The following is a 25,399-nucleotide window of genomic DNA, read 5'->3' on the forward strand; positions in this document are numbered from 1 at the left end:
TTCCTGACCACTGCAGAGGCCATCATGACTCTGGACCAGTTTTATTAGTAGTATTCTGTGTCACAATGAGAATTATTGAGCACAAGCTTTAATCTTCACTTAACAGTTTAAGGACCTATAACAAGAGCAACTTTTTTTTTTTTAGGTGCTGTTATAGAGAACAAAGACAAAACCCACAAATGCACATTTTTTAGAGATACAACCCTTTCTTTTTAGTTTTAAAACAAAATTATTTAGCATACACCCCACAAAACAGACGTCAACATCCATAGCCATTCTCCCAGCTGCAATTAAGTCTCAAGGCATCAAGCTTTTTTGGTGGTTTGCTACCAATATCCAAGATGTACTCACTTTCTATTTTGGTGCACTGTGGACTTGAGACTTTCACAGCATCTTTTTTAGGCCTCATGGGGCACCAGGAACCATCTTCCTGGAATTTAATCTCATCCACATCTGAACATTCATTAAGGATTTCCATAAAGAGCCTGAAAAATAAAGTTAAGCTTTGATTCCAGGCTTTTCCTAAATGAAAAGCAGACAATTAAGAAGTTGATTACAATAAAGAGTGACCAACAGCACATACTCCACCCCTCATTTGTCTTCCCTGAAGACCTGCAATTACAACCTTTGTGGATATCCATACGTCAGAATCAAAGTATCCCAACCTACCCATGTTCTACTCCAACATGATCGCCGTTTAGAGATTCCTATATAGCAGTAGAAGCAATCACCCTTTGAATCAAGTTTTACACAGCTTATATGCTAAATTTTAAGAGTTAATAGCCTCACAGATTGTTCATGTGAAAGGGAGACATCCTTAGATGTCACATTTGGATTTCTCCAGAGATGATATGCTGAGGCTCAGGAGTTTGATGATGCAGTTACGAGATGAGTTCTCGCAGTTTGTTACATGGGAATAGAAACTAAAGGATTCTAATGGTTCCTCCCAGTCTAATGTACTTTTGAGAAAGTAAAAATGGCTAAGCTTTAGGTCACAAAAATAATTAGTACAACATGAAAAACTTGAAGTAGTTTTGTGTTCTGCAAGCTCAGTCTCTTACCCATCTAGTATTAGGCTCTCATAAGCTGCCTTTTTGTCGCAGACAGGACAGATCCAGGTAGGCTTCTTCTCATTCATTTGAAGATAAAGAGCAGCATCAAAACATTGCAGGTGTGTGCAAGTAACAGCCCGGCATGGAATTGTCAGTCTCATTTTTCCCAGCTGCAGAAGATGCATTTAAAGAACGTCAGAAGAAAAGAAAGTGAAGTAGACCTGGATAGCTAACAATGAAATCAGATGCAACCAGGAAGGTAACAGTCACTTCTCACTACAGAGTGCCCAACACTAGGTCACTGTGTGCAAATCCACTCCAAAGCACGTACAAGGTACCTGAACGAAGAAGAAAGCAGTCCTCAAAGTCTTTACTGAGTTGAGAACTGTCAGAAACATTATTTCTAGGATTTATTTTTTAAATAGGAAGACCTACTGAAGCAGCCACTTTGTCAGTTCTTGGCCAAATATCTCAGGGTTTGATTATTTTGTGATCTGTAGTTATGTTAGACTCAGAATGGCATTATACCCATTTCATTGTAAGACTTAACAGACCAGTCACAAACACAAGGTCAGTTTCTACCTCGAAAGAGAATTCCCAAGGCAGCACTACCTTGTTACAAGGTGATCAGTTTATTTTTCCCTTGTAGTAGTTGGCAGTAAAAACAATACCACCAAGACCAGGAGTTCTGAAGTTCTGTTTCTCACTGTACCCATTAATTATTCTATCACCCTCCCAGGTAGGCTCCATGCCTCCATGCACAAGATCACTCCTTTAAAAGGCCTCAATACATACACACAGGTAGCAACTTGACTCTGACTGCATTACAGCTGAGGCATTCACAGGTCTAAACCATAGTTGGTTAAATGCTGCTGCAATCAGGTGCTTATAGGTGTACTCTTCTCTTCATTTGCATTAATGAATCAGTGTAACAAAAGCCAGTTACATTTCTGAAGCAGGGTGTTTTACAAGCAGACCAACTCTGCACTTAAAATGAAAACACAAGTCAGTATATGGTAATTTCCAGCCTTACTTACAGGACACATCAGAGATACCCGCAGACTGGTTGTGGCAATCTCACTATCAGGATCTGCAGTTAGTTTTTCTTTAACTACCAAAATAAATTAAGAAGTTAGAGATGGGCACAACTATTTAAAACACTAACCTTGATTCTCTAGTACATATACTTTGTTTCCAGCTATCTAAAAAGCCCTGAGCATCTAAGGAAGCTAGTTCAGAGCAAATGCCACATAAGAATAACTTCACAGGCAACTGGCAAATTGCATCACGAGACTGTTTTGATGTGCAGCAGATGCACTTCTGGCCACAATGGTTAGTAGAGCAAACTCTATCCAACATGCAAGGAGATAAAATCATCAGGGAGTGAGGTATAAAGACAAGACAATCAGCAGCACATGCAGGTGAACAAAACACATATTTAGGCCATCGATCTGCACCTCACTGCCCACTACACTAAACTGGCTCTCAGCATTCTCTTGAGAACATTTCAGAGGAAATCTCTAGGTACTCCTCTCTGCTGGCTAGGGAACTACACTGAATCAGTGCACGATACCTCAGCAACAGCAAAAAAAGCCTGGGCATGGATTCTTCTTTTCAAAATGCTGCAAATCTCCCAAGTACTACCAGTTCTAGTTTTAAAGAGCCACCAACCACCCTCAGTAAGGAAACAGGAAGATTAATTTGACTTACTTAGTGCTCTGGAATGATCAGGGTTTCTGATACCTTTCATTTTTAACCTCTGCAAAAGCATAGCTGAAGTGAGCTGACGAACGAGATACACAGACATGGAGTAATTCTACAAAAAGAGTAATTAAAGATGAAATATTGATTTAACACCATATATCCACTACAGCAACATGTCACTATTACACTGGTTGTAACATACAGTAGAAAAAACCATGCTGATTTTTTTGCTTTGTAGTTATGGAAATACTTTGCAAAGTACTGGCAGATGACTTCATTACTATGAAAGAGTCAATCTGCCAGAATTCTTCCACTAACCAAGTCAAGTCACCTCACTCCAGCTGCAACTTAACTACAAGAAAAATGTTCTCCACTACCAAGAGACAATCTGGGCTTCTTCTTGAAAAGATGACTTAGACTGGAGATACAACTTCTTAAAATGTGCAGTCTGTAAGCACTTCTCATATTTTTCTCCTACACATTTCCCTTTTACCATTGTCATTCTCTTTAATGCAGAGCTCAAAGAGAAACTAGCTATAAAGAAAAGATTAATGTTGTTTCAGGTGCAAACACCACCTTCAGATGGCACACAACAGCATCAGCTTCTTTGTACCTTCTCTTCAGCTTGCTGCTTTTAAGCCAAGCCTCAGTAGAGCATACCTACTCCTTTCAGGCTGGCCATATTCCCTAGCATTTACCGCTGTTCCCTAATTCATGCCACTTGTCAGCTTCCTTTGTTCAAGATTTCCTCTCCAAGGTCACAAGTGAAGAGAAGAATCTGCAAGTCCCACCACTGCAGAATAACAATGGTTTCATCTGTGTAACACTCACAACCTGCAATCCCTCATCTCCACTCCCTGCCAGCCACCTTCTTATAGCTCCTACATGACCAAGCACTGCTCATGAATTTTAAGCACAAGAAATCTACCACCCTGCTCCTCCTTTACCATCCATATCAAAGACAGCTCTAACCTAGATGAACAGATAAAGTTATCAAAATGCACAGGAAGCCACTAAGACAAGTGTCTTGCTTTCCCCATCCCTGCGAAGAACAACTACGTTGTGTACCGTTTATTACCTACAGAATTAATATTACAGGCACTAGCCTGTCCAGCTCTCTGGGATAAACACCTGCTCTCCTCAGAAGCCCTCCTCTGTCAGAGAAGTTGTTGCCAATAAGACCTTACCAAGTAGATGCCAATAAGACCTTAGCCTGCTGGCACTCCACACTGTCCCCAGAGGTTTCAATTAGAAGATGAATAGCAAAGGCCTGCTATGCAAGTTCTACTTAGAACAGAGCCTCAGCATTAAACCAGAGACTCACTTCACCTCCCAGGACAAGGGAGCAAGGCTGGAACAACCTCCCATTCATCTGCTTGCATGGGGATATATTTTGGCAGACACAGGAGGAAGAAAGCACGGAGACAAAGGGAGAGCCAAGACCACACACAATCCTGCAGTCATTTCTAGAGTCTTGTGCTTTGATCGAGAAGCAATGGCTTAGGTCTTTCCCACCCTCATTCTGTTTTAGGAAAACTTTGCTGTCAGCACTGCCCTTCATTCCTTTGCTGAACATGAACTTTCCGCTTTTTCTTTAAGATCTAAGTTTCTACAAGTTTATGCTGGAGTCTCACTTAAAGTGCATGATGCCTCCAGCATAGATTTTGATTTTAAAGGAGGGGTAAGCTACTCTGACAACAATCCAGAAGGGCTTCCAGAAGTAGCCACATATGATGGTAAATCAATGACCACTTATTCTTCCAACAGCTGCAAGGGCTGCTACAACAGCTACATAAGTCTAGGAAGAACTGAGAGACTCTCCACTTTCCCCTCTTTTCTTAGTAAATCCCCAGGCAGATTTCTAAGCAGTCAGCTAGCCATCTGAAAGGCTAACTCCTTCTAAACTAATCACTTCTCATTTCCCCAAAACCAGAAATTCACCTATAGGCACCAGAGAGCAAAAGGTACCACATCTGTCACCATCCACCTCAACTCCTGCCACTGAAGTCCAGCACACTTCTCCTCCTCAACACAGCTTTCCATGAAGAACTACATTATGAAGATGCTTTTCTCTCTCTGCCCCCTACCCAGGTCTCCATTACTCTCTGTATCAACCCTTGAGAAGTCAGTTCCCCCTCAAGTCACCTAAACTTCCAGGAAAACGCTTCATTTTTAACAATGGGCACATGGCTCGGATACCCTGCCTTACAAATGCACACCACTATGGCCCAAGCACAGCATCACCAAGATGCACCACACCCTGCAGCAGCTGGCAGCCTGACAGCTCCCCTGTACACTTCCCTGGAACTTGCCACCAAGGAGCTCTCTGAGCTGGAAATTCCACCTGATTTACCTTATTTACATGTGCAGTTTTAACTCAGAAAAGACAAAAGAAAAAGAATCTCAAAAGAAAAGATGGAAATATCCATAAACTAGTTCTTTCTATAAAAATTTTGTGTTACTGTAAGCTACCATACTTCTAGAGCTAGCTTTTTTCCTGGCATCAGAAATAAATGCAGCCACTTTGTAACACCGTACGTCTTGCCGGCATTATCAGGCAGTGGGTTAGAAGGAACGCTAGACAAGGTTATTCAGACTACTGCCTACATCCCACGAAACAGACAGCTTACCTTCCCAATTTCAGAAGCCCAGGAAATGGAAATCTGGTTTGGCACTGCTGATGACAACCTAACTAGAGATGTTATATTCAAGGGACGCCCAGGTCGCTTCTGTTCAATTCCATTTTTCGGAGGTGGAGCATATCCCTATAGGAAGAAGAGACAAAAAGCATTACCAAGTCTCCCCACTGTTAACTGCTTAAACAACTTATTAGTTTAAAACTGATCTGTGAGAAACAAGTGAGCCTAGAGGTTCTCTAAGCTGGAAACTGAAATCAACACTTATTTTGAGGAATACCAGCCTTGGATAGTCCAATACCATAACTCAACCACGGTTATAAAGTATTTTTGATTTTAAAGGGATTTTGCGTAAGTGCTGAAAAGGTAGAAGAGAACACAGTACTCATCCAGGTAAATTTACTGAAGGAGTAAAAAGCAGTGTTGAGACCTTGTCAAAAAATAAGAAGTTGTTACTGCTCCCCACACCCCAACAAAAGCAATCAGAGCCTCAGAAGGGCACAAACTCAGCAATCAAAAGACAGCAAGTCACGAACCGTTAATTCAGTCTTTCATGTCCAAAGAATGCTTCATTGATTTTATTTAAGAAACAGTAAATTCTTGTCCCAAGAGCTCTACAACCCCTTGGTGTCTGCTTTGCCTTGCATTAGCTACACCTAGCTTCACAAACAACAGGTTGTCACCTGCACGCTCCAGTGAGGACCCTGAAGATGAGCTGCTCATGGAATACCAGGTGTATTTAAGAGCTAACAGGCTTTGTTATTGTTAGCAGAAAAAAACGCCTACTAGGTACTAAGAAATTCTTAAAAGCTGCACAAATAATCTGGACCAGCTTCTTTTTGTAGTTTTATGACATACAATGCTTGCAAACTGAATCAGAAGCCACCCAGTTCCCTTTTGACTCTAGACAAGCACACTTCAAGCAGAGGGTACTTGTGCTATGTGAAGCACGTGGCCCAGCTGCAGCTTATTCATCTCATCCTGCAACCGTCACTGTGAAAGCAGCCGGTCTGTAACAGGAACCCAGAATCTGTTTGGAGCTCAAGCAGACATCCTGCAGTCCACTCATCTCAAGATCTCATCTTGCATCAGAAGGATGCCAATAAGAGACTGGAGCCTGCATCTTGCACAGAAGAAGTGACTGCCAGATTTCATCCCATTCAAGACACTGTTGTTCTACACTAGAAACTCTCCAGAAACAATACACTGAAAAAATACATGTTTTTTTTAAATGCAGAGTTAACATGCACATTCATAGCCTAATGTTTCAAAAACAGAGTTACTGTGAAAGACGACTTCTGAAAATAAAAACTAGAAGTAACAGCGACAATTGCTGGTGTGTGGTACTTCATTGGAAACTCCCACAGAGTGCACAGGATGTGTTCTGTGTTCACCTATTGATATGGGAAAACAATCTGAAAAGCTCCTGTATTAGTAGAGTCAACACACAACTTCCAGCCTTCGGTGGAAACCTGAACAGAATCTTCTCTACAGTTTTATTGCAGAAGCACAGCACAGCCAATGCACCCAGGCCACCTCTTCCAACAGTGGGTCAGACAGCTCAGCACAAAGCAGACTCTCTGGCCATACTTAATTCATTCCAAGGATTAGGAATGATAACCTTGATGTTTCATTTAATTCTTAGCTCCAAGAAGGAGTTTTAGGAAAATCTTCACATTGCATCTAGTTGGTATTTCTAAAGTTTCCAGCCACTTTCCTTTTTTGAAGTATTTGCCTTCATAGCTAGTATGTGGGCAAGACCAGCAGAAAGCCTGCTGTATCTTTTGTTTTGTCTTGCCACATAAGTCATCTCAGGCAACTCAGAACTGGAGGCCTCTTCTGCTTACTGGAAGAGCATACCATAGGATAACCACTGCCCTTAATCCAGGGCAGACTCTGCAGTTGTCATATCGTTCCCCAGGTTTCCAGAGCAGTTCTGCCACTAGTCCATACTCCTCCCTGGAAAGCCCACCCATGGCTATGCTTCACTACTGCCCTTTATTAATTTTGCACAGGGCTACTGCCTGCAGCGACAGAACAGGGACCCAGGTCTGCCAGACCAGAGCAGAGGACAGCAATTGCTGAAGAAGTCTTCCAAAACTTGTTCTTGCCGCAGATGAGTGACAGTAGCTATGAAGAGTCTTCCCATGTGTGCTTTATCACAGTATATGGAGGCAGCAGATGTGTGAAAAAGCAAAGAAAGAAAGCGAAGAATGCAACTGCTTGGGTTTTTCTTGACATCTCCCATTTTTCCCTTTTTGGAAGGCTGACTGCTGCTCACATGCTTCATTTCAGTCAAGCTTTTGATGTTTTCTCCCACAAAGCAAAGATCCTCAGGGGTCAGATTCGATCTTGTACTCCTAAAACACATTAAGAACGTCTGTTCCTAGCCTTCTGGGACTTAAAGAGAGAACACTCTGCTTGCCTATCACAACCAGCATGGCCTAATACTGCTCTCAGTTAGGCTGCCAATTCCAGCAGCTAGCAAGTGCCAGAGTTATTTGGGTCTAAGACTTCCACACTTCTTCCAAGAACCATAACAGTCAAAACAGGTGGACACTGCTGAAACCAAAAAAAAAAGTATCAAGAGAAAGTCTGATTGCTCTTCCATGTGGTTATTCCTAACCTGCCTTGACAGATTTCATTTTTGTCCTTTGAAAGAGACCTGCAGTGGTCTACAGAGGTTCCCTGGGAAGAAAAGCAAGTTATTTCTTTGGACTTTTGAGTTTTGTCTTGCCTACACTCACATGAGAAGGCAACATGAGAATCACCTGCTGTAGGATGTTATGTATAAAATTCTTGTTACTTGCCAAGACACCAGCATGTAATGCTCCACATTTATTCTTTTCAAGTCGAAACTCTGAGAAGTAGACACAGACAGTTGCAGGAACACAAGAAAACACTGCAGTAGCATGAGCTGTCACAACCTAAAGCAGTATTGGCACACTGGCAGCACTTCTTTGAAGTTTCTGATAAGGACTGCAGCCAATGAGATAACCTGGAATAATTCAGCCATCTGCAGAGGCATGAATGGCTATACAAGGGAAAGGCAGAACAGTACTCATTTAAGAATTGTGCAAGTTGACAACAAAGCCTGGTATCACTGATTAGTTACTTAACACTACTGAAGTGGACAACTGTCATCTCTGAGGTAGAAAAGTTGCCAAGACAAGAGTCATTTATTTACTTTCTCACTTAAAGTTTCTGCTGAATAGAATAACGAACCATCTTAGAACATGCAGGAAGAACCTACCTGATTTAAATCTAAAGCAAAGTGGAAGTACAAGATCAGACAATTTTTTATGCAACTGTGACATGTTCCACATAAAATGGATAGCATAACACAGTATAACATGCGTAAGGTATGATTCTCAGTCTTGTTAATATCAGTCATGATAACAGAAAAACAGACCCAATTCTTTTGGGTTGCTTGAAGAAAGGAAGACATCTTCAGAAGAAAGGAAAACATCTTCAGAAGAAAGGAAAACCTCCAAGTTTATCACAGAGAACAGTTTGTGTCTGCAGGAAGTACTGACCGGGAAATGCCTCAAAGAAACCCTTTTATATGCTGAAGACAGAGAGAGTGGTGCAATTGTTAAAGAAGCAGGTAGAAAAGAAGCATGGGAGAGTCATTTAGGTTGATCAGAGGCAAGAAAGTAGCCATGGTCGCACGTGAATGGGAGGAAGCATAGGGGAAGAATAGAACATGATAAACGTATCTGACATGCCAAGAAGGCAGCAAACATTCTGAGATAACCTCTATTTCCATCAACCATTTCACATACACTGCTGAAAAAACTCTACTTTTTCCATCTTCCAGAAGTGTTTCAGAATGAATTGGGTAAGAGTTTCCCCATTCTGGGGTAGAGAAATACCTGTTTCAGATATTTGTTCACAAATAAGAGCGCTTTCTCCCTTTTCGTATATATTCAAGCCTCAAGGTGGCCCTGCCCACCCAGTAATTTTTATGGTAGAAACCAAAGTGCCTGACTGCTAACACTGTTCTATTCCAGGATCAGCAACTGCTTGGAGCCCTACAACATGCCTGTTCTTTATCCCTGTGATGAACACTGCTGTAGCCAGAGAGGTGCAGAACAGTATACAAATACATCCACAAGATGATACTGTTTCCTCACAAGTAGCAACTCACACCAGTATACAAATAGATATACTAACCAGTGAGGGCTACTGCCAATCATGTCAAACTCAATTTTAAGACCCATAATGAAGATTCCACGTTCTGTTACCTGCACAGATGAAGCTTGCTACAACTAGCTAAAACATAATTAAGCCATGCAATGGCTGTATTATGATTGATAGCAGTAATAGCTACCTCGCATAGGCAAACAATTTGTGCATTTGTTAACATTAATATCTGGAGAAATTTGAGTGATAACAATAAAGTGCTTGATTGTTTTAGGAAACTAGCATTACAGAAAAACAAACACCCCAAATCAAAGAAACCACAAATACATGCAAACACAAGCTTACCGGCAATGGAAACAGCTTCCCATTTACTTTAATGCACAAACTATTAGGGTAATTATCTTCTTGAGGACAGCTTGTCTCTGCCAGGCATAACCTATATCCCGACAAAAGAGAAAGCATAAATTTTCAAGTGTCACTACATTCATGTGTCTCCACAAACATCAAGACATAACTTCTTAATTGGCTACTATAACATAAGAAAATATCATCAAAAAGGTACCTTAGCTGAACTTGGACTGTGTAATCTCTCCTGCCCCCTGGCAAGAAGTCCCTATGAGAGAGAGAAAGGAAAACAGAAGCACCTCTTTAGACAGCAGGTCTCATAATCCAGTCACACACTGAAAGAACTGGTACACCTATTCCATCACTAAGTGTTGCTCTTATTTTATTAAGTTATAAACAAGTCTTACGAGTGATACCTCTTTTTAGGTACTGCAAGCAGGACTTTAGGATTGCCATCTTCTCTCAACAGCTTATGGTAACAAAGAATGGTGCTGCCAGAGGAGGGGGTGGGAAAACAGGTTTTTTGCTATCCAAAAAAAACTGTTCACATCACAGGTCCTATAAGAACATGAATCCTGGGACAAAAGATAAAAGCAGCCTTCCATTCCTGCAGTCAGGAAATGTGCAGGGGATGAAAGCCTACTCTCTCTCCAAATAGTAACAATTACTGTTTCAAGTAATTGTGAACTCCTCAATGGCATAAGATTTACCCAAATATACAAAATTTCTATGCTAATTCTGGAAGAAACCGGAACAGATTAATTCAGCGTAACTATTTGAGTATCATCATCCCCCATTTGCAAGCTTATGGGATGTATCAAAAAACAAAAGAATCCCCTTGTCCTGAACTTTTACAAAAAAGTGGTTACCTATGCTATTCCAAACACTTCTTACCTGGAAATACAGATTTCTCTGACCTGCTGAGGTGTTAAAGCAAAGATAAAAAACTTCTCTTGGAACCTCTGAATACTGCTCTGTACTAGAAAAAAAAAGAGACAAGAGGAGGTTTAACCATGGTGATTAAAATCATTGATTAGAACAGGACCTGCAATAGATTTTTTTCCTGAAACAATGCACAAGTCACTTAAGAACACAACCAAATTGTTGTTGAACTGCAAGCCATTGTCAACAGGAAAGCAACAGACCAAATCGTTCCTTCAGCTATATTCAGATGGCTAATATCACATTACTTTTCAGTATTAAAAACAGCTTGGCAAGCTGCACTGTAATCCTCAGGGGAAGAAAGATACAAACACAACGAAATATAACACTGGATACCTGGAGCAAGTACTACCAGAGAGATGTTTACAACTATTTTAAGGTACTATAATAGGAAAATGCACACCAGAAGCTATTAATGGGCAGCTGGAAAATTACTCAGTGCAGAAACAGCTAAAGGTAGCTAAGTTGTTGGGGAGGAAGGTAGGGAACAACTCCTAATGCCAAAGAAGCCAGCTGGACGCTACATCTGGGAATACTCAGCACTAAACTTTGGGGAGGGGACGTGTGTCAAAATAAAGATAACTTTTGTATCAGAATCCTACTTGTCTGACACTGATGGCAAGCAATAGTATTCTTGTATTAAGGATTCATAGTACGTACATAGTCCTTTTCTATATCCTTTTGACTTGAAGACTTAGAAATCTTGACCTGAAATAAAGGTAGACTAGACTTGTCCAACAGTTTAAAGTAGCAGCAAGGAGAACGAGCCTAAAAATATCACCATTAAACCAGCCAAACTGAAGAGTTAGGTTGACATGTACACTGTAACATTCAGAGAAGAAAAATCTGCCTGGAAAACATACAGAAAGGAAAACCCCAGGTGGAAGAAACACACACACAAGTTCCTCGAGCAATTCAAACACAGTATCATGCACTCCTGTGCACACATTAGACGGCATTTTATATTTCAAAATATTTGGGCACATTTAAAATGGAAATTGTTATTGTACCAAGTGTGGATTAAAGCTAAACCCCACATCCACACCTGCTCTTATGTCCTCATAAGAGAATACATATACACATCCCTTTCAGAGAGCTGCAGTGAAGCAGACTGTGCTCCAAGCACTGACCTATGTGCCCCATTTGATTTCTGACTTCTTAAACACACATTTGTTCCATGTCCCAACCACACACATCTACTAAGTTGGACTATGATCTACCCATATCAATCTGAAAATATTTATTAAGGAAGGGTTTTTTTCAGATGTGCTCATGAACCCAAGCTAAAGTCACTAATTCGTTATTTGTACTGCAAGCCATTCCTCACTTCTCATTTACCCGCTCCTTCTCACACAGAGCTGCAGCTCCAGCTGCTGCCATTTTCAGGTACTGTATTCTGGGAAGAGTTTGAAGGCAAGCAGGTGCTCAGTTACATTCCTCCTGTCCCCATCCAAATGTTTCAGGACCAGGTATGTAATCCTACTTCTATGAGAGCTGAGCAACATGCAACAGAGAGCCTACAGTTTTCAAGGGAAAAGAAATTTCGTGCAACTTCATAACACAGTGACACCCTGATGAAACATTCATTTTAAGAAGCAAGCATTTCCAAAGCTGAAGACAGCTGTTACAGATAGTTTTCCAGCGTATTACTGCCACCTCCAGGTATCATTGACCAAAAAACAAACAGTAACTGCACAGCAGAAATACAATGCAAAAAACACACCACATTAGACAGGAGATGGCAACCACATGGCTGGCAACAAACCTGGTTCATTATGAGCCAACAGTTGTGCTGTAATACAGAATAATTAAGGAATATAATTAAGATATTCAGCTACTGTATAGAGTGAACATAAGGAGGAGGAAGCCAGGATGAGCTGTATAGCCAGCCAATACCAAAAGCACACATTAATACCAAGCCCATCCACGCATTAGGACAATGATAGGGAGAGGGACCCGAAACAGGGGGAGGAACCTTCTCCCTAACAGGGTGTCATGACACACAAGCACAAGTGACAACAAGTAGTGTAAGGAACACTAGCTAGTAATGCCTGCTGCTCTAGATAGTGGAGGATGACCAGCGTATGCCTCACTTAGGTACAAGTCACAACCTAAGACACTTATCACTTACGAAACTAAAGAGTTTAGCAGGATGCAAACAGCTTGCAAAATGCTAAGAGTGTTTCTAAACAGTATTACTAAATCATTACAGAATATTTTCTACCCTATAAGGTAAAACAGGTTGAATTTCAAGCCTATTTCCAAATAAATATGCTCAAGAATGAGGTGCTTGAATAAGCTAACTCAGCCTTCAGGTTGTTTGGAAGACAAAGATATGCTCTGCATTTTAACCTGCAGTATGGCAACAACCAGCAGGCTGAGAACCCACCACTAACCAAGTACAAAATTCAACCTTTGTTACCCGAAGTATGCACCTGCAGATTCTGGCATCTCGCACTGAGAACTGTTGCAATGAGATAAATACAAGCTAACAAACTAGTGAACTTGTTCTCCTTTCACTGCAGGAATTTAACTACTGACCCTGAAATCTTTTCCCTGCTGGCCCTGACAGAGGTGTTCCTTCCTTGTATCAAACAGATACTTTCGTCCAAATCATTCAGGCAGAAGTAACTTAATACTGAAAAGAGAATCATGTTTATCTTTAAATCTATGGTATTGGCAGAACAGAATACTTTTTATTATTACTAAAGTGGGGCTTGGCACTTTGGGGAGCAAGAGGTGAAGAAAGGGCAGGGCTAGCACTAAGAAGGGAAGGGAATTTTCACTTTTCCCCAGCTGAAAAAAAATTTAAGCCTGGACTTCATACTGTCATAAGGAATATCTATCCTCCAAATTAAACAACCTGCAGTACTATCAAACACTTACCTAGACTTGTAGGTTTTATAAGCACATCTAGCACATCATAAAAAGGCAGGCTTTTCAGCTGAACATCAGGATGAACAGGTGGAATCGGAGGGGATGGCTGCTGCATCTCAAAGTGAGCCTTAGTGTCTTGGAGGAGCACGGAGCTGACAGGGGATGAAGGAGACTGAGGTGTGACTGAAGTAGAAGGGAGCGGGTGAATCCCAGCAACAGCCAGGTCAGGCTCCACGGGAGAGGAGCTACTGTCCAAATTGAAAACGGCGGGTTTTATAGCTGATAAGTCTGAGAGTCCTTCAATCGTCCTTGGGTACCGACGCCTATAGAGTTCTCGGATTTTTATCTGAACTGCTGGGCTGCAGCCGCTCTTCAGTAAGTGCAGTGCCCTCATCAGGAGGTCATGTTTCCGTCCACTTTTATTACGACCAGCAAAGCCCAACAACACTTGTAGTTCAGAAACACGAAAACTTGATACCATATTCTGGAAAGAAAAATCAAGAGAAGCATAAGTGAACCGACGGTACAGCAAGTCATCCATTCTGAAGGGCACAGTGAATATCTAAACTTCCATCATTCCAGTTCCTCCGCAGTCATCTTAGATACTTCTACTCATACCCTTACCCAGAACAAGAGTACAGTTAGCTTAAAGCAAAGAAGTGACACATCCAGGAAAGTTGAGTTTGGTTGTATTATTGATTTTAAAGACTTCTAATTGTTTCTATTCTCAACTTCAAAAAAAATGCAATGCTATCTGAACTCCACAGGAAGCCAGAAGCATCGTCTGATACAAAACGTCTCACTTCATGAAAGAAAAAAAGCAGATGAATCAGTGTTATCATCTGTTCTCTAGCACATTTTAAGAAATAAAATAAGCAAGCATTTTAAGTTCTGCATTGCTCATTCTGAAACGTCCTTGATTTCAGGCAGCACATTAAATGCATGGCTGATCAGAGTCAGGCACATCAGGTTTCACCCTTGAAAGAATGGCACAGCAAGACAGAAACTGCTTTAAAGTTACACCATTTCACACTAATTCGCTGTTTAACCAATATAACTGATTCTACCAGACTGTGACAGAAAGCTTCCTGTCCTTTCATACCATGCTCTGGTACCATCTCGAAGATCACTTCAAAGGAAATAATGGCATTTACTTGGTTATCCAAGTTCATTGTGGAAGACTGAGGATCAAACCATGAAATTTATGCACAGAAAGATTCTTATTAAAACAAGAGATACTACCCAAGAGAAAGTGGTTGCCTCCCTTGACCAGAACGACTCAGTACACTGGCATAGGTGATCCCTGGCACTTCTGTGAAGGAGCTTTCTATTCAGAGAGGTATAAAATCATCCACATTCTCCTAGGCAATTTCCTTCCTATTTGGGTGGGACACTCCCATTGTAACGAGAAGGTTAAGTTTTAAAGAACGAACATCTGACTTTAATCTGCACTGCACCAACTCCAGACTCAAGGACTGACAGACAAAGGACCCAGTGGAAGGCGTGAAGTAGTAGAGTCTGCAAGCGTAACATGGATTTTTTAACAGCTGGGTTGTTGACTGTTAACTAGTAGTCTAGTATAAAATACTTAAAGCTCTGGGCATTGATTTCAGGATGGATACAACTCTCAAAATGCAGCGCTTTTGGTTTATCTTCCCTCATCTCTCCAGTGTAGAGTTTACATGGATGTAGTCTAACACAGATCCCATCTTAAACTGCAGATTCAACACAGCTGCGTTGCAGCCACTGTCAGCCCTAAAGGAGGCAGAAACTCCCCGCTCCCTCCTGAACACCAAGGGGATCACTTCTCCAGGGAGACAAATCAGGGAACTGAACCAGATGAACACTCAGCTTGGGCCACTACAGGCAAACAGGTGCAAGCAACAAGGACCTGCCTTTTAAAAGGTCACATCAATTCACACGTTCTAAAACATCTAAAATACCATGGTATTATTCCCACCAGCTATACTATTTCCTCATTTTTGAGGAGACGTATCTTATTTCAGATAGTGCATTTCAATGTTTCCAGGCAGCCAATTTGGGTACAGCGATGCTGCTATCAGGAGGGGAGCTGAGCAGCCTTCAGGCTGGTATTCCCCGCAACGCCCCGTCTATAGATGCACCACAGATAAAGCTGCCGGCGAGAGCAGTCACACGAGGTGCTGAGTGGCTCACACAACTTTTAAGAAGCCAACAACAGATATCTTAATTTCATCCCAGCAACTTCTCAATACAGAAAAGCAATATGGGAGGAGGAGATGGAGACAAAAGAAATGTGCAGCTTGTGAGCTGCTCAAGGATGTTTCTGCCTGCCCCTCCCTTGCTATTCATCCTTAGTCTCACAGGCAAGCAGGGTGAAAAAATTAAGTTTTTTGGTATTTTAAGAATAGTTTGAAGGACTGGAACAGCTTTATAGTAAAGCCACATAACAGAAAGTGTGGCAGTTGTCAAATATAACAGTGATATTGAAGAATTTACTGAGACCTTCATATTGCGTGCTTCCATAAATAGTGGTACAAGCTTCGCAGCCACATCAATGCCTTCAATTCAGATGGAGACAGTAAGCATGATTCTGGATTCCATAATCAGAATGCAAATGAATGAAATAACCCTTTACATTGAGATTAAGGAAACAGCATGTCTTGCAAAATACTTTCAATTACCCTGACTGCTGCCTCATGTGCATTCCTGCAAGTTAATCAAGGTGAAATGTGCAGTCAATCATGCCTTGAAATGGCCAGCATTTTATGCGGGAATTCCACAAACTAGCATCTTGTTACAAGATGGATTTCATTTTTAGTGGAAGACACAGCCTGTCTTTAGTACCACAGTCAGCAAGATTTTAAATTGACACCTCCATTAAAGAGCTTGGGAGTACAAAAATGCATGGTTTTGTCCATCAACACAAAAATCTTACATGTGCTTTTGAAAGAAGAATCTTGCAAAAGTGAGTTTTACTGGAAATAATTAAACAATGTCTTTTGCAACATTTTTCCCTGTAAAACTGATGCTACTTTCCCTCTAAGGCAATAGCAACTGCGAGCATAAAGACAGAGCTAGTCTCATCCATGTAGTTTAGCTTATTATTCCATTTATAGACATATCAAAGTGGGTGCTTGTTATAATCAACAAGGTTTTATGGAGGCATAACATATGCTTAGGAGCATTTATAATCATAGTGCAAGACAGATAATCTATTTCCAACTAACCTTACCAAATTATTTTCTTTCGGGGTTCCAGCAATCTTGCAGAAGACTGCAGCCTAGCTATTAACATGCTTTTCACATCACTGAATTAAGATGAGACATTCAAGTTGTGTCATGTAAATGCCATCAATTTTCTCTTAAGAGAAATTCTTTACAGCTGCACAGCCCAATAAAAAGCTTTTTCAACACAGAAGACCAAAGCCATTTTATTTTTACTGTCTCTCCATGAACACAAGTAGTTTGACAGAACTTTAAGAAATTTAAGAAATAAGACTGGATAATTCTAGTACTTTTATGCTCTGGAAACATTCCCTCTGTCCCACCCCCCAAGATTCATGCTTGAAGGTCAGATGTTTCATGGGATTCTGTTTCTTATTTTCAAATTTTAGCAACCATGATTCATGGGCAGAAACATTGTTCTGAAGCATTAAGCTGTAGGTGTATGTGGAATGGCATTCGTTTCAGAGGGATCATGATTTTAAAGAGTCCAGGAAATGCTGACCCACCACTGAAATTAATGGCAGGCAAGCTTCAGAGCAAAGTAAAGGATGAAAAGCATCGGTAGAACAAGGTCTGGTCTCCATGCTCCCCTGGCCAAAGCTACCTATTATTTAACTGTCAGTGTACGTATATGAATGAACATAACATTCTTGAAAAATGTTTACAATCACCACTGATAAATAGCTTCTAAGGCAACTGTAGCTGCTCAGGTAGCAAACTCTACATTTCAACCCAGAGAAGCAACACAAATTTACTCAGAAGTTCTTGTCAGTCCCTGATGAAGAAGTCTGCTTCAGCCCTACTGCCTTCTGGACACGTCTGGAAGCTACAAAGGGAAGGAAGGCACCAAGCATCAATCCTCACAGAATCTCACTCCTGACTTTAAGCTCTTTTTGACCACTCATTACAGCAAAGAAGCACATCTGTAACATCTTTTGCAATAAGTTTGCATGTGTACTTATTTAGAGTGGGCTAGAAATTAGTAACACCGGTAAGAAAAGCAACTCATTTCTTCAAATGAAGATCTCTGAGATGACTCTAGATAAAGATATAAATGTAGTCAGGAAGCTGATGTAGCTATAGATGAAAAACTGGAAGTCCAGAGAAAGAATGAAGAGATTCCCAGTTACATTTGTATCGGCAAGCAGCATATTTCTTCAGATCTGGTCTGTGCTGACGGTTCAAACAGCATGACCATTAGGTCCTCAGAAGTACAAGGACTTTCTACTTCGGACCAACTCTAGCCTGATTCCTAAATTTGACATTAAAAGTCGAGAGAATTTGCATGTACCCAATACCACAATGAACATCAGTATTTGGCTTAGGATTTTCAATTCACACAAGTCCCTCAAAACAAAGCTTGACTCATTTCATTGCAATCCCATTTTTTAAGCCCCATAAACTACATTGCCTCTTTCTTCCCCCCATCCCTATCTCAGCACAATCATTACCATTAGTTGTTAATTATCCTGCATGCAAGAAGCTTTCAAATTACCACAATAGCCCTCACTGGTATGAATAAGTAACTACGCATCTAGAAAGCACAGAAAAAGTGAAATATGAGTGCAAGATAACCTCTGATAAAACACTGTTAATAGCTTATCATAAAATACTGTTACTTAACACACTGAATGCTAATTGTAGCCTAAAGACCACTGCATCACCAACAGAAACTTGTCAGTATTTATTCTGCCCATTCTTCCATCATTTGATGTTTACCCCCAGATTAACACGTAGAGCTTGACTTCTACATCAAAATCCCAGACTAGTAGGCATTTAACACAATGGTATGGACCTGGTCAAAATGAACCAGTACAAAGAGGGTTTGGTTATGAACTTTTAAAGGGCACATGAAAATAACTAAGTATTTTCTTCCTGGCTAGCAATTTAGAATCCAAGTTTTAAAATATAGGATTACATCTGCAACACAGGATAGTCACCAGTTTGAATGCTACTGTTGACAAGACTTAAATAGGTTGTGCACCTACAAGGGCCCTCTCTGCTGCATGCTCCCCATCTCTCCCATTCCTCAGGAGCAATGCAGCACTTCGCTACGTTCCTGGCACGAAGTACAGTGCTAAGTATGACTTCTCTTGGCAAACTGGCAAAACGCTGTCTGCTCAGACCAGCAGAGAAGTCAGAGGAGTGACAAGACACCAAGCATGCTGTGAACGAGAGGTCTAAGAGCAAGACTTCAATTTCTGTACTCAAATACTGAGCCATATAGCTCACATATTTAATCACTTAAATACTGGATGTGTAGGAGCAACAATTATAAGTGTGACTTTCAGCATTTATAAACCCTGAACTAGTAAGTTTTGTGGACTTTCCTCTCTCTAGGTTGTATGAGCACACTTTCATCTCTTCTTGGTAAAGTGTCTTTTCTAAACAGCCATGAAGCCGATCACTAGTGTCACACAAGTTAGTTCTGGCAGAGGCATTTGCCTAAAGGGGTTTTATTTTCCATAAAGATGAAACTAACACATTACTTGAAAATCCGATTAAATACCAAGTATCAGACTGAAGCTGTTATCTTCTAAACCAGGAATCAGCAACAGTTCAAGGATAACAAGCACAATGGATTGGTTACTAAATAGTCAAGATGCCAGCAGAAACTCAGGACCTAAGAGATGCTCCCCCTCCAAGGAATAACATGAAATCAATCCTCTTATCCACGGTATTTTCTGGGACACAAACCATAGCTTCAAGCCAAATCTCAGTGAATTCAGAATTGGGTGGGAGCTGGAATCATGTTCTCACAGATGGCTCTCAGAAGGAGCTGTAGTTCCCACTCCTGGGTGTATTCTGTTCAAAAAAAAAAACAAACAACCAAAACATCCACACACCACCTTGGTCCTCCACACCACAGGCTGCAGATGTCTGTGCCACATCCACCTTTGTCCATGTAACCCCTTTGACATTTGTCAGGCTGCCCATTACTGAAGATTATGGATATAGGCATAAGCCATGCTTAAAAACATCTGTAACCAGCAGGTCTAGAAGTTGCATCTCTAAACACAAGAAAAGTTGTGCTCACCACATCTTCTCTGCAACTTAATATTCCAGAAACTGGAACTCACAGAATGCAAAAAAAAAAACTACTAATTAATTGGGGGTTATCTGAAGAACATTCTCTCTCTAGATCTAAGGTCTCAAAGGGCAAGCCTTGCACTGGAAATTTTTACCAATATCTTAGAAAAAAGGAACGGCAGTTACAGCTATTCCTGAATCCTTAAACAAACCTAAAGATTTTCAGAAGGCTTGATGTAACCGCAGGTTCCTCTGAATCTGTTTTCTTCCACTACAGCCATGTCCCTTTGGACCACAGCCCCCAGAATTTTTATTTTAAAGATCCAGAGGATGGCAGGAATAGTACTAACAAATCTTAAGATAATCCTTCACCTTGACAATAGAGAAAAACTGCCCCATATATTTCCTTAAAAAAAAAAAAAAGATTTAAGAGAGAACTCTGACCTCCTGCCTTTATTAAGTCCTGAACAACTTAATAAAATAAATTTAACTCTTCAAATTGCCCCAGTGGCCTTTTATAAGGCAGGCAGAGATCACATACTACAGGAAACTGCAATGAACGTGACAGCAAACAACACTGCCATAAAAACATCCCATATGTTATTCTATGAAGCAGAAGTTTAAGATCACTCCCAAAGATCAAGTAATGTCTGGTAATATCTCCTCTTCGACCAAAAGCAGGAAGAAGTGGTTGTCTGAAGTGAAACAAACCTACAAACCAAGTGCATGGTGTTCAAGAAAACACAGCCAAACATATCCTCTTTCCAAAAAATAAAAAAAATAAAATAAGGGGGAGTGGACTTAAGCTCAGTAAAGGCCTTTAAGACATGGGGCAATCTACCATATTCTCTTCCAAAAAAAATATTAGAGCTTTCCCAAAATGGACGGTCATCTGCACATTGACCAGACATTTAGAGAAGCTCCAGGCTAGTGCACTCATTTCCAAGGCACTCCAGGTTACAAGATGAATGGAAACACCAGGAGGCATCTGTTCAGACTAGCACTTTTTTTTTTTTTAAGTGCTGATACTTTATTTCCAGTGAAGAAAGGAGAGTCCTGAAGTTGGCCTGAAATCCTGCTCCCTTTTCCCCTCCGTATTTCCTGTGTTACTTTTGGCAAGCACCTCAGATGCGCACAATCTCAAAGGCATGCAGGTGCCCAACTCCCAAACTATCTATCAGTACTTACGCGTATCTAGATAAAGGAGCACAGTGCTTTGGAAAAAGCAAATCATGGCCCTGGCTCAAACCTCAAGAAGAGCTACAAAAAGGAGAGCAATCCCTCCTAGAGTTAACAGCGGGGGTTTAGCCACCTCCAGAGCTACACCCTGAGAGCTCTTAAAAAGCAGGCTGCAAGTGAGTCAGAACACTAAGCAAGAAAACATGCAAGCACAAATTAAAAATAACCTTTTAACAACTGATGAAAAAAAAATAAGGCAATGCTTCTTAAACCCAAGATTGAGATAGAGCACTGCTTTCTCCAGCAGGGAAACGCAGCTCTCTCCCTGAGGTGTCCATAACTGAGCTCCCTACCTACACCAGGGCAGCGTCAGTGCTGAAGAAGCCCTGTCGTAGGAAATTCTCTGGTGATTGCAGCACACTTCCCACCGTTGATCAGACTATTAGACATCAGACCTTCCTCTACACAGAATCCTAACTCAGCAGCCCACATCTCGCTGGCTTTTATTCTTCCCACAGCAGGGTTCGGCTGGGGGCAGGGAGGGCTTCGGCACCCGTGAGGTATTCAGTCGGCAGCGCTTCTGCAGGTGGGGATGCGGGGCGAGGGCAAGGCTTCCCTTCTCACTAAAGGTGCCAAAAAAAACGTGAGGGAAGAAGGAGGGAAGAAATGCTGTAAGCGCCGCAGCCAGCTCTTTGTGGACACACCTAAACCCCCAAAGGACACCCCCCGCCGGAGTCTGTCGCACAAGAGCTGTAACGTAAAAGGTTAAAAACAACATGTCTGCGAGGAAATACAGCAATTCGCGCTTCCCGGCGGAGACGAGCCCCGTGCCGCCTTCCAGCTCGGTTCGGGCCACGGGCAGCCGCCCCGGCTTCTAAGAAAGATGTCGGGAGGGGGAGGAAGAAAGAAGGAAAAAAAAAAAAAATAAAGGAATAAAACAGCCCCGCTTCCTCCCGGTGAGGGCGAAGGCAGCCCCGCTCCGGGGCCTCTCCTCCCGGGGGGGGAAAGGCCGGGGTAAAGCCCCCTCACCCCCCCCCACACACACACGGCCGGGCGACATGTCGTCCCCGCCGCGCCTCTCCCTCCTCACCCGCAGCTCCTCGAAATCCGCCATTTTCTACCCGCGCCTTCTCCCGCCGCCGCCGCCGTCGCCCGGCCCCGCCGCCGCCGCCGCCACCACCATCGTGCACCCGGTGCGCGCCCCCGCCACGTGACGGGGGAGGGCGGCTCCGGCGGGGGAGGGGAAAAAAAGAAAAAAAAAAAAAGGCAAATAAAATAAAAATTAAAGGCCTCAGGCCGGCCCCCGGCCGCGGGGAGGCAGGGAGAGGGCGGCCCGCGGGACGCCGAGAGGCTGAGGGCCTGCCCCGCCTCAGGGCGAGGGGCTCCGGGGGGCGTCGCTGTGAGGGCGCCCGGCGCCATCCCGCACCCGCGGGCGCTGCTTTTTGCCCCAAATTAAGGGCGCCGTCCCGCACCCCCGGGCGCTTTTTCTTCCAAAATTAAGTTTAAGCACGCGAATATGTCTTTTAGGTACCCTCTCGGCCCCGCATTTCAGTCATCACCATCCTAAATATACACGCATCCCACTAGACCTCACACGCAACTTAAGTAGAATTATTCACCAAAAGCCCATGTAGACTCGTGGTTCTGGTGTATTAAATGAGAAAATCGGACTCCAGCAGTAATTTTAGAGCGTCCCTAGCTTTGTCTATCTAACCCAAAACACACCATTTGTGTTACAGTGATAATGTGACACATTTTATTAATAAAAAATGAAGCAAAAATGTCACTGGCGGTAAACTTCAAAAGTGAATAATGGGTTTCCTGCTGTAAGAGAAACACTGAGACATTTACAGAAAAATAAACATTGAGGTGCAGCTGAGAATACTATTTTCAAAAGCAGCCAGAGATCATTATCTAGTCACAATAATTACCTAGTCACAATATTCGGTTTCACTGGCAACCAAGCCATTAAACCAAACAACTGATTTATTCCAATAAGAAGCAAAAACTGAGCCAAAAAGCAGGCAAGCAGCCAAGCCGACTGAAACAAGAAGTTGGAGAAACATTGGGAAAAAAAAGTCTGAAATACAAAATACGCTTTCCTGTATGAACCAAAAGGCAGCATTTTTTGTGAGACTGACAGGCTCAGAGTGGTGACTAAGCCACAAAATACCTTGGAACAAATTGAGTACAACAAGCCAGGAGCCTCTTAACGGGCCAAGTCCAGCTTCGCTAGGAGGTATTCTGGCAGACAGTTTTGGAAACTGATAGCAGAGATGATTCTGGCACCCTGGGGCAGCAGAGAAAGGAAAGGACTCGCAGGACTCCAATACATATCTCCACTCAGCACAGATGTCAATAAGCTTCTCAGCTTTTATAGCAGGTATTGATGCCCACCATACATGCTAGCTACAGTCACTCAATATCCCTACAGGATCCAGTCACGTTGGAATTCAGTAATTAACATTACTAAGGGTAATTTTGCAATAGCCATTTGAGGCAGGCTTTCCCTTTTATTTATTATCAGCTAGTCCAAGGCAAACCCCTTAGTTTTAAAGTGCTAAAGCTTTAAACCATAAGCTTTAAAACACAGACAGCTAGCCCTTGACTACACAAACTGATCCTGTACTTGGTCTTGCAATAGTCATTTCCTTGAAGATTTAAATATAAAGACTTCAGTATTTTCAAAGCCCTTTTTTTTTTTTTAATCAAAAGGAGGAATTTGCAGCTATTAGTCTAATAACATGTGCTCTCTGCCACGCCATTGCACAAGTTCAGCTCGGTGAACTAAGCAAGTCTATCAGACATTTCTTTTTCCCTGCATTCCAATGCCAGACTAAAGAGACAATCCGCAGGTTAGGAGCTCTTAGATCATTAAAGCACACAGCAGCACAGGCCAGACCAAAGCTTTCTCTCTTTTTTCAGAATACCCTCACCTTTGAATACCTTCAAATGCACATGGAGACAGCAATGTTCAAACTCACACCAGAGCTAGATATTTCCTTTCTCACTTACACTCACCTCTCAAATCATAACCAAATCTTTAAACCTCCCTATTTATCTCACTCCCCATATTCACTGAGATAACAGCAGAAAGATTATAGTTTGTGTTTTAATGCCATGCATTCACAAGATAACCTTACTTGACAGCCTATCCATAATTTTTCAATTAAAGAGCTCTTTTTTTTTTCCACCCCAGTTTTCCTTTACAATCTTTCTGCTAGTTTTTATGGGGGTCATACCCTTGAAAAAACAATTAATCCATACTGCTTAAGCTTTTTACTAGGTCCATACTCAACAAAAATAAGGACACAAGCCTGTCTTCTTCCCCTCCATTATCCTGTCTCCAAACCAACGTTTCTCTCAGATCTCCCTCTTCTGAGTTTTCCAAGAACTAGAATCCATCTCTCCTTTTGCTCTAACTCTTCGCTACAAATTTTTTAAGACTTTCACACTTACCCAATCACCTCAGTCAGCCACCTTAGCAGCTTACCAAAGTTTCAGCCTTTCCAACGGTTTTCTTTCTACTAAAGTAACCTACCTCAAATACCAGACATTCTTCCAGCTTCCAGTGCCTCTCATAGTGCTTCTTATTATACCTCTTCTTCCAATGCCTCTTCTTTCGTCTCCTAGAACCCCCTACCACAACTCCTAAAGCATTTCCCACACTCTCCCCCTCCATTCTTTCTGCATTTGTATGACTTGCAAAAGAAGCTTCAGAACTAGGTGTGGCACTAGCCATCAAAAGAGCAGCCAAACTGCCCTTTTCTGAGGCAGCCACTTTGCAGCCACTTTGTAGCCAATAGGGTATCACGGAGGTAGTTGGTTTGTTTTCCTAATAAGCTCTAATTAGGGTAAGATATTAAAAATACAGATATTAAAGAGAACTGGCCCTAGTACTGGCCCTGGAGTCAGTACTAGGGCTAGTTCCCTTTAATATCTTTATCAGTGATCTGGATGAGGGGATCGAGTGCACCCTCAGTAAGTTTGCAGACGACACCAAGTTAGGTGCGTGTGTCGATCTGCTCGAGGGTAGGAAGGCTCTGCAGGAGGATCTGGATAGGGTGGACCGATGGGCTGAGGCCAGCTGTATGAAGTTCAACAAGGCCAAGTGCCAGGTCCTGCACCTGGGGCGCAACAACCCCAAGCAGAGCTACAGGCTGGGAAAGGAGTGGTTGGAAAGCTGCCTGGCAGAGAAGGACCTGGGTGTACTGGTTGATAGCCAGCTGAATGTGAGCCAGCAGTGTGCTCAGGTGGCCATGAAGGCCAACAGCATCCTGGC

The 25,399-nt window shown here is 42.1% G+C and overlaps 1 protein-coding gene across 8 annotated transcripts in view; it reads right to left on the reverse strand.

Annotated features, from left to right (window-relative positions):
- Positions 1–25,399, reverse strand: part of PIAS2 (protein inhibitor of activated STAT 2) — a 36,559-nt gene that overhangs the window by 7,732 nt on the left and 3,428 nt on the right. For 6 of the 8 annotated variants that reach the window (XR_007159228.2, XR_007159229.2, XR_007159226.2 and 3 more), the window contains exons 1-10: positions 24,659–24,679; positions 13,712–14,186; positions 10,778–10,862; positions 10,101–10,151; positions 9,884–9,974; positions 5,387–5,521; positions 2,763–2,868; positions 2,090–2,163; positions 1,062–1,222; positions 352–485 (exon numbers count right to left, since the gene is read on the reverse strand). Coding sequence is in view for 5 of the 8 variants with exons in the window: in XM_066989014.1 (XP_066845115.1) it covers positions 352–485; positions 1,062–1,222; positions 2,090–2,163; positions 2,763–2,868; positions 5,387–5,521; positions 9,884–9,974; positions 10,101–10,151; positions 10,778–10,862; positions 13,712–14,183 (1,309 nt within the window). In the remaining 3 variants the exon portion in view is untranslated. Of the gene's footprint in view, positions 1–351; positions 486–1,061; positions 1,223–2,089; positions 2,164–2,762; positions 2,869–5,386; positions 5,522–9,883; positions 9,975–10,100; positions 10,152–10,777; positions 10,863–13,711; positions 14,187–22,207; positions 22,394–24,658; positions 24,680–25,399 lie in introns of those variants that run through there. The other 2 variants (XM_048051437.2, XM_048051439.2) reach the window with 2 other exon arrangements.

Source organism: Anser cygnoides, chromosome Z (genome assembly GCF_040182565.1).
Source record: "Anser cygnoides isolate HZ-2024a breed goose chromosome Z, Taihu_goose_T2T_genome, whole genome shotgun sequence".
In the NCBI taxonomy this organism is placed as follows: Eukaryota; Metazoa; Chordata; class Aves; order Anseriformes; family Anatidae; genus Anser; species Anser cygnoides.